The 10368-nt window shown below is 40.2% G+C and overlaps 1 protein-coding gene across 1 annotated transcript; it reads left to right on the top strand.

Annotated features, from left to right (window-relative positions):
• The first annotated feature begins 799 nt into the window (after positions 1-799).
• Positions 800-8841, top strand: LOC117958764 (transcription factor 20-like). Its single transcript, XM_034895386.1, has 6 exons — positions 800-1149; positions 3386-5340; positions 6894-6987; positions 7639-7688; positions 8158-8226; positions 8419-8841. Exons 2-5 carry the CDS (start codon positions 3388-3390, stop codon positions 8197-8199), a joined length of 2139 nt encoding a protein of 712 aa, XP_034751277.1. The 5' UTR covers positions 800-1149; positions 3386-3387; the 3' UTR covers positions 8200-8226; positions 8419-8841.
• Positions 8842-10368: the final 1527 nt, after the last annotated feature.

Here is a 10368-nt window from a genome sequence, read left to right as displayed (position 1 = left end):
TTGTTCTCACTTGTATCCTCTGCTGTATGACTTGTCATTAAACTGTCATTAAAAAAAAACATTTGTTTATTTAATCAATGAAATGATTTAAATTAAACACTTTTTTAAACGTTTCTTGCAAGTAACTTTACTGGCAGATGTCTCTGTCTATACACAAACTGTGAGTTAAATTTGCACACTAAAGTATTAGAAATATGAATGTATTTTATTAATTAAACTAAATTGGCAGATTAAACCTATACCATCTCTGTTAGTTTGTGTTGTCATTCATAATGCCACAGGTCTCTGCAAGGGTTGCTAGGGTGAAATTTGGGGCCACATTTTATTTTTTTTAATTTTTTTTCAATCCAGTCGCTGTTTGTACATGAAAAATAAAATCAGCTACCACATTCAGTTTATTTTTGCTGCTCTGTGAAGATACGGGGAAATTATATTCAGGCTGTCTTTGACTGTACTCACTACTTTTTGTATGAAGCATAAAAAGTCAAGTTTTTCTCATAAAAATAAAGTTAGGTTCCGAGGGAATATTTCAGAATAAAAGCACTAATTGACATCCAACTTGTGATAGTTGGACAGAATATAATGGAATAGGATGAATAAAGATAAGTACAAGATAAGCAGTAAATATGAACATCATTTGCGTGAACGCCAGTATGGGGTACTGTATAACCACCGGGTATAGCTATGTTTATTTTGTTATTTGTTATTGCACTTGCTTTGCAATAAAGAAAAACTAAAACTGTGTGCTCTTACTTTGAAAGCACATCGTTCTCATCCGGTGTCATCCTGGTTGTTTCTGTGTGACTTGACGCTGAAGGAAGCTGGTCACCATTATGTCAACTTCAAAAATACCGACAGTAGCCAGAAGCTTCTAACTGCCTAACAGCAATTATATAACGAAAATGTTTATTTCTCGTTATCGCGTCGACTGCCTGATACGTTTTGACTGAGTTTAGCGGGCTAAAATTAGCTCCTCAGCTAGCATGAACTCACAGCTTTGTTTACATCCAGTCCTGATGATGGGCCCGGAGAGGTGTGTTAGCTAACCCAGCTACCCGACTTGTTTGAGGGGAAAGTGTCTCTCTGCCGCCCGCGCTGTCAAGACCGGGGTCGTCCATCAGAAGCATCAGAACGGCTGCCGCCTCAGTGGTAACACCGCCAGCGTTTTTACACTTTAATTAACAGACAAGTGGACACATATTGTGAGTTATGTCCAACGTTACATCATGTCATTTTTTATTGGTAGGTTACCTTTCATATAGCCACAGTATTCACGAACGGGCCTACCTGTTAACATGTCATGTTAGAAAGCTCAGGTAATGCAATGACCTGATCCTGATTCTTAACAGAATATTAATATGTAATATACAAATAAGTAATGTTAGTATTGAAAATCCGCAAACCAAAATCCATTCTTTTATATTTTGGTTGATTTTCCTTTTCATGTTACAGCTACATTTAATTTGAATGCACTAAAATTGGCGAAACAATAAAATAGGTAGAATATATCTGCTTTTAGAAAATAAAATCTGCATCTCGGTTTTTTTTACTTGGTTTCCTTTTTTTTTTTTTCAGAGAGACTCAGTCAGCTTCTCTCCAGCTCCAATGTGAATATAAAAAAATCTCCAATTCAGGTTGCAGGGCTGTATCTTGCAGTTATTCCCAGTATTGATAAATCTCTTATTTTTCAGATTAATCAATACGTATATTCAAAGTAATGTCAAGGAATTATGGGGGGAAAAATCTGCTTAAACACATCCCAGAGCCCAAGGGGAAGTGTTGTTTAAAATTATAGATATAATAACTTAAAGATATTCAATTCTTAGAGCATTATGACAATGAAAAGCAGACATATTCTGTCATTTAAGAAACGAAAAAACATTTTTTTTTTCTTTTTACCTTTTTTTCTACTTGAAAAGAAAACTCTGAAACAACGATTCATTAAATATCTTTCTGGTTCTGGTTCATCTGGAAAATGTCTCTCAAAGAGAGACAAATCAACTACAAACAACATTGTTGTTTTAAAGGTCCAGTGTGTAATGTGTTTAGTTGTCCTTGTACTTTTTTTCCATTAATGATTACAACCACCATCAATTCCTAGTATTCCTATTGGTTTGTAATTTTACATTTCCATTTACATTGAACTGGGGTAGACGCTCCATATTCATGTGCCATCTTGAAATACCTTATCCAGTAAGGGACATACAGGACGTACTGCTCCGCCTTTCACGTTTTCGCTGTCACATGATAAACTCACAGGTGCTGCTAATGCTGCTGATCGGTATCGTCGCTTGCCGGCCACAAGCTCGAAGAAGGAAACATGGAGGACCACACGTACTCAAAATCCTAATTTCAGGATCAGGAGTTTGCTTCTTTGCCCAGAAAAGCAAGAGACCGGCTTTTTGAAGCGTGGAGGCTACCGTAGCTGTAATACGTACTTTGAGCTGCGTGGTGCGAGAGAGTTGATTGGGATTTATGATCTCAACGCTAGATGAGAGAAATTCCTACACATTGGACCTTTAAACCTTTTCCAAGCAGAAATAGTAAAAATAACAAGTTAAACATTAATCTTCTCAAACGAGATGGTTGAATGCATAGTTAACTGAACTGAATATCTTCAGGTTTTGAAATGAAGTTTGAACTAAATAAGAAACCTAAAGATGTCACCTTGGGCTTTGGAGTTTTTTTCACCATTTTGGACAATTCATACCCTGGAAATCCTGAGTTCTCACGAGAGCACTATTTTGAATTTGTAGTCGGTTTGTGTCCCTTTTGTGGTAGTTTTGCATCTCTTTTTCACATAAAAAAAATTAAGCTAAAGAAGTCCAACTACAATCATTAGATCATCTGAGAAAAGGCTTCATTCGGCTCGGGTACTGTACTTAAAATCAACACTTCTTCTCATGTTTTTGCACCTTTTTTCATCACTTTTGATGCTTTTTTCAGTGTTTGTCACTTAACTACTACACTACACTAACTTATTAACTTTAGTTTTACAGTTATTTTTGGAATTAATGGTCAGTAAACCTTATTTCAAGGAAATTATACCTAATGTAGAAAAGCAGAAATTAGGAATTATTTAGACAAAACTTAAAAGAATGTTTATGGATAATCACAGAATGGAATTATGTCAACTTTTACTCAATACTATTTCAAAACCACTTCAATTTCTTTTTAAAATGCTATAAAATTGAATAAGATGCCCCAAAATTAATCACAGTAGAGATTTGTACTTGGCAAAGAGCGTTGAATCAATCGTGTTATTTTGGGTAATTATAATTGGGGAGTTCAAAAACACTGATGTAGGAAAACAGGTCAGTTTGACCCAAGGACAACATGACCTTTATATAAACCTTAGAATAATGTTAATATGTGTTTGTTGCAGTGATGGAAGTGTCCCCTCAGGATCCATCCCTCATGGCTATGGACCTGTCCAAGGGCTACTCCGTCAACCCCCTGACCTGTAGCCACCCTGAAGCCACGGACGTGGCAAAGAAGCCCGAGTGGTACCACAGACTCCCACCGAGCTGCAGCACCGAGATCAGCTCCCCGTACAGATCTAGAGCCTCGTCCTCCTTCAACTCTCAGCTGCATCCTGAGCTGGGAGCGCCAGCCCTCTGCAGAGACATGGAGCAGGGCCCCCACCCGTTAGGTAACTACATGAATTCAACACTAGCTCCCGGTTTGGATCTGTACCATGACGGAGTTCATGGCAACCTGTGGCATCCGGGATTCTACGGCCCCGACCCGACCGGCGACCCGGTCCCCGAAAGCAGCGGAGGAGAGGAGAGTGACAGCGGCTCTGATGTTATTTTCCTCCTGTCCTCCACTAAGGAGCCGCTCTTGTGCGGTTCGTTCATCCAAGACAGTGTGAGGCACATAGTGGAGCCCCTGTCCCCAGCTGTGTCCTCACCGGACGAAGGGAGAGGTTGCTATCACCTACCTCGGCCTCTGAGCTCACCCAGTCCTGACAGCTCGTACTCAGAAGACTCCTCGGACAGCTCCGTGGACATTCCCGTACATCACACCAGGCCCATAGTGCTCCTGTCAGACCTAAGTGCTGTTTACGGCAACCCTCCCGAATCTCCGGTAGATGTTTCAAGAGATGACAGCGACGTTATTGAAGTTTCGGTCACTAACAAAAAGAAGAAAAGCAGCGCCTTTTCTTGTAAGAAAGGTGTTTCCTGTAGGAAGAGATTGGTGAGAAAAACTCCTCCTCAGAGCGAGGATGAGAAAGCTTCACACAGAGTTCGACGTAGTACAAGAATCCGAAAATCAGTGTCCGAAATTCCTCAATATACCTGCAGTGTGTCTCGGCACAGTTTGAGGAGACAAGCCAAAATGGACGCAGTGGGCATTTATAACGAAAGTTGCGATTCTGACGAGATGATGGAGTATGCGGTGAGGTTGTTCAGCTCAGATGCAAACGAGTTGGCCTCCAAGCCAAACGAGTCACAAAGAGCGAGCAGTAATTCAGAGGAGTCTGATGTGGACCGGTGGACGGACAGTAAGTCCCCTCAGAGAAAGTCCCAGCCTCCCCGCAAAGTGTTCCACGCGAAAAGTGCCAATCATAAACTGAAGAAGCCCCGCGCCCTTCGTCAAACAAAAAAGTTGGGAAATAAACCGAAACAGAACTGCAGAATCGCAACGGAGCAGCATGAAAAGAAAAGAAACAAAACATCGGTTGCAACACGGAAGAAGAGAGCGCGCCCACAGACCGGCCCTTCTGCCCTGTTTTCTCCAAGAGAGCCAGAAATCAAGCTTAAATATGCAAACAACAAACAGGAAAAAAAGAACAAGAAACTGGGAAATTTTAGCCCTTTTATTCACTTGAAGAAGAGGATGTGCACTGTTGTTAACTATCAGGAGGAGGAGGCTAAAGTAAGGAGCAGCCGAGCACGGCAGCAGACAGCCACCAGATCTCGGTCTGGCTTTGTTCCTAGGACTTCCTGTTTCCAGCTGGGTCGGTCCAGCTCTCAAAGCAGGTGTCAGGCCACGCTGTTGTGCTGCCTGTGCGGTCAGACGGCCAACGCCATGGGCCTCGGGGACCTGCACGGCCCGTATTACTCCAGCAGCCCATCTCTGGGCCGTGGGAGCGAGCAGAAAGAGGACGAATATTTGCTCGTCAGTAGACGTTCAGTAAATGCCTCCGATGATGGTTTCTATGGTTACGACTGCTCTACTTTGCTCGAGAGCGACGACCACTCTATCCCAAAGGTGCCTTTTCATCTAGATGAGGGCTGGATCCATGAGGACTGCGGGATCTGGTCCGCCGGCGTCTTCCTGGTCAGAGGGAAGCTGTACGGGTTAGAGGAGGCGGCGAGGCTCGCACAGGAAACAGTAAGTGACGCACGCCAACGTAGGGCTGGCCGATGTGGAGAAAATCAAATATCACGATATTCTGGACCAAATACCTCGATGTCGATATTGCGACGATATTGGAGTGTTTGCGCACCTGATGGCTGGGTTTCCCAGATTGGCTCATAGGTGTGGTCCCTCCCCGGTGTGAGTCAAGTGTAGATTTGAGTCGCGCATGCGTTACTTTGCAACAAGTAGCATACGAGATGCTAACAAGAGACTTCTGTAATGATGAATGGCGCTTTGAGCTATCAAACAATTAATGGATAGCTACAACGTTTTCGAAATGTTTGCTAGCTTAGCTACAAGCTAGCAATCAAAAACAATAAAGGCTGTCACCTGGATGGAGTTTTAAGCTAATGTTAGCAATCAAACAGTCATACATAGCTAGCTAAAACGTTTTTGAAATTTTTCCCATCTTCTGTTATTGTGTGTAATGAGAAAAGTTCATGGATTTCACACATGTCAGTATGACACGTCATGCCGTATAAATCTCAGCATGCGCGACTCAAATCTGCACTCGACTTACACCGTTGTCATTTGACAGTCTTTTTTTTTAAGATTATTTTTTTGGGGCCTTTTAGGCCGTTAATTGACAGGACAGTTGAAGATGTGAAAGGGGAGAGAGAGGGGGAGTGACATGCAGCAAAGGGCCGCAGGCTGGATTCGAACCCGGGCCGGCTGCGTTGAGGAGTAAACCTCTATAAGTGGGCACCCGCTCTACCAACTGAGCTATTTGGGTGCCCGTCATTTGACAGTCAGTGCTTTGGAATTGCAAGGAAGTGACATCATGATATACTTTTGTGTCTAATGAAATACAAGTGTGTTTAGTGTTTCGCTAGGCACTGTGTGTATTGTATTACAAAAAGTGTGAGGCTGATGTTGTGCTTCTAGCGGTGCACATCTGGGCCAATGTGTTGCTCCTTGATAATAAGGTTTTGCTAACTGTGGATACTTTTGATTTCAGTGTGTAAACAATCAGCAAAAACTGTAACAAGTTATTGATATAGTTGACTATTATTTTTCTAACAATCTAAAACTGATTTATTGAGAAATAGTTTCACCACTACAGTTAGTCTTTGTTTTTCCTTGACAGGACCTCTTAGTGTTACACTCCTCTCACTCCTGCCCAGAAAGGAAACAAAGAGGGAATTTCAAACTAAAAGCATTAGAACTTTGTAGGATACCAATTATTATAAAAAAAAGAAATTGATCTATTTTTAATTTATGTTTATACAATGTGATGAATAAAAATGTATGTGGAGAATCTTGTCCCAGCCAGCATGAAGAGGCGTGACAATTTTAACAAGGGAAACCTTTTAAATGTACATACAGCATGTGCATGTGAGTAATGTGTTAAAATAGATTTATAAGAATCTAAACCGAGAATCTCCAAAAATTATTTAATGAGATAAGACATATTAAAGTTATTATGTAACATGTGCAACAAGTTTTGTCTAATAAATTGCTGCATTGAATATAATATTGATATGATAAAAGTGTTTTTTTTCTCATTGTGTGCTTTTCCTTTTCAGATATGTTCAGCATGTCAACAAACAGGTGCAATAATGGGATGTTTCCAGAAGGGCTGTCCCAGAAATTACCACTACAGTTGTGCCATTCAGTCAGGTACAGTATGAAATATGTGTCAGAAGTAGAACTGGGCAATGTTTTGATATTATATCTATATCGTGTTGAGACTAGATATCGTCTTAGATTTTAGATATCGTGATCTCAATATGGCATAAGTGTTGTCTTTTCCTGGTTTTAAAGGCTGCATTACAGTAAAGTGATGTCATTTCTGATCTTACCAGACTGTTGTAACTGTTGTATTATTTGCCTTTACCAACTAAGTCATTATATCTACATTACTGATGATTATTTATCAAAAATCTCATTGTGTAAATACTTTGAGAAAGCACCAGTAGTCAACACTATAATATCGTTGTGGTCAAAAATATTGTTTGTATAATATTTGATTTTCTCCATATTGCCCAGCCCTAGTCAGAAGTATGTTTAGAGTATTGCAGCCATAAAGGGATACAGTAAAAATCCTCATTATTTGTACTGTTTGTTAATATGTTGTAAAGTTGTTGTTACATTGTGTTTAACTGCTACTCCCTGGATACTCTGTCTTCCTGACTGGGGACTGTGAAAACGTTGAGCGCTTGAGTCCCTTTTGCTTTTCTTAAATGTGTAAGAAGGCTGTCGTTGTCACTCTGTCTAAAGTCACAAATCTTTTAGGATATAAGGTTTGTTTTGTGTGTCTGTGTTTTTCAGGCTGTGTCCTAAAAGAGGACAACTTCTCAATTAGATGTCCAGAGCACAAGGTCAGTAGGAAGCGTGCTCGGAGCTTTTAAATCTGTCTGTTGGCCCAAAGTATTGGATGTTAAATAGTGTGAGGAGCCGCGTGGCCTCTGGGGGTCACTAGTACTGTTTCCAAAATACTTCATCCTGCATACTAAGTGCAGGAGGGGTATAGTATATTACACCTTAGTACGCAAATGTAGTGAAAGATCTAAACCTTGTGCCTTTAGAATCAAATAAACAGAGTGAGATTAACTACAAATGAATATTGATATTTGTAAAATAATATATGAGTAAGTCTGAGGCTTACAAAGACAAAACACCACAACAAAATGAGGTTAAGACCAGAATCTGTTTTATGGTGAATTATTATAACACAGAAATGTTTAGATAACCAGATCTACTTTGTTTGTTATCTAACAATCATGTCTTGCTTTTGGAAAAATGATTTTGTTTTTTGTTTGTTGGTTTTTGTGTGTTTGTGTCCAACAGAACATTCTGGTCACAAGCGTGAGAAGACAACACAAGAGATGACACGGGAAAAATTGATGGGCACTTGAGGTATGGAATATTTTCTCACAAATGTAGCGGCTTGCTTGTAAAGCTTTAATAGTCAAATGATTGGATCAGGAGAAAATAAAATGGCAACTTTTTTTCATTAAAAGCAAAAGAATGAAATTAGTTTATGTCCAGATATACATTTCTGTATCACTGATGTCATTTGTTTCTTCTTCTTTTTTTGTGTTCTTCCAGAATGAGCCACAGATTTCCTCAGGGTGCGGCGCGATCTGCCTGATTTCACTTCTCGTTTTATAACATGAGGTAATGTTTGAGCAGAAGGGGAACCTTCTGGTAAGATTCCACTCGACATCAAAGACAGATCTATCAGGGGCCACGTTGGGATTTTATCTTTGTCACATGGACATGGTGCGTGTGTGTGCGTGTACGTGTGAATATTTATTCTTCTTCTTAAAGGTCCAGTCTTGGACCAGCCATGTCACAAACACAATTTTATTATTTTAACATAATAATTATACGAGTTTAAATGAGCTTTATTGATTTGTTGTATATAAAATGATATCTTTATATAAGGCCACACCTATTCTTTCTACAGTTTTGTACTACTTTTTGTTACTGTTAGTGCTTCAGTAATTGAGGAAATTAGTTATTTTAAAATTGCATGCATAATTGTTGTTTGCTACATTGCACTTTATAGTAGCATTTTATTCTTTTGGTTATTTATGTCTATTTGTAGACTTTGTTTTACCCTTTTTACTAATATGTAATTTATGTAATATATGAACTAAGAAAGATTTATATACAGAAATTTTAAATTCCGGTTTAAGTCAAAAGTAGTACTGCAACAGACAACATCCCTTCACCTCTGACTGGGACCATGGACTGTACATTCATCATATTTCATGCACTTTTATTTCTGTTGTCAGGTTTGTTAACATTTTAAATTGGCGAGCAGAAGAAAACATCTCATAAACAGAAGCTAGAGTTCAGTAAAGATAAAGATGTGTTCAATGTGTTCATGGCCAAGCTGGTAAATTCTTCTCTTATGGTTACGGGACTTCTGAAAGGGTAAAGTTAAAGGGTCATTTCAATCAAATCACAAAAATGGACTTACCCCAAAGTGGTCTTAGTTTGATTGATAAGGTTATTGGTCGGCTAATGGGAGGGTTTGCTGCTGGTCTCTTTAGTGGGGCTGCACGATTATGGCCAAAATGATAATCACGATTATTTTGATCAATATCGTGATCGCGATTATTTGTTGATTTTAACCAAAACAAATTGTATTGTCACATAGGCGGTTTATAACTGCGAGAGGCGGTGTGATGGACGCTACTCACAGAGAGACGGCTGACTCATTATAAACGGGTCCAGCACGGGTCGAACGGCGGATACACACATCGTGTGTATGAAACGTCTGTATCGTCACTGCGCTGCATTTTTATGAACAGTGATATTCTGGTCATGGGTAACATCTCTGGTCCAGGTCCAGGTCCAGCAGCTCCATCTCACACGCTGGTACTCTACCAACTAAAGTTAGTTGCATTCAATAACTTCTTCTGTGTTCTTTGCGGTGGCGGCCGCGATAGCAGTTACCCGCAGAAATACTGGTACAAATACAGGTTTGCCTCTAATGCTTAACAATATACAGCTGTTTTAATAACAATTAAAACTGTGGACAAATGTCAGAAGTGTGGACCAGCGGCCGCTGTGTGGCCGGGCGCGGAGAGTAAGTCGAGAGAGAGTAAGAGCAGAGAGAGTAGAGGAGAGATCCAACACAGGCACAACTTTACAGAAAAAATGGGTAAGGTAACGCAAAATTAAACCACATCCATATAAACAACATTGCAGCGGATGCGAGGACATTAGCACCGGTGTGTCCTAGAGGAGCTAACAGCTAACAGACGCTACTAGCACCGACTAGCACCGGTCACTGCTGTTGTCTGAAAAACAACAGACGGGACAAAATGGTGCGTTTACTGGTAAACTGGTAAACCTTAACACCGACGTACAACCGTTTGCTATCTGTAGAGTTTTCCTCCCGTCCCTCTGTCCTCTGGGACTGTCTACATCTAGAAATAAGCTGCGCGGTGCAGTGAACTACTCTGATTGGCTCATGAGCAGACGGCTTTACGGAGCAGGAGCGTTCTATGAGATGACGCTATAAAAAAACATAATCGCTCGATC

Source organism: Etheostoma cragini, chromosome 15 (genome assembly GCF_013103735.1).
Source record: "Etheostoma cragini isolate CJK2018 chromosome 15, CSU_Ecrag_1.0, whole genome shotgun sequence".
NCBI lineage: Eukaryota > Metazoa > Chordata > Actinopteri > Perciformes > Percidae > Etheostoma > Etheostoma cragini.
This window is presented reverse-complemented; position numbering and strand designations above follow the sequence as displayed.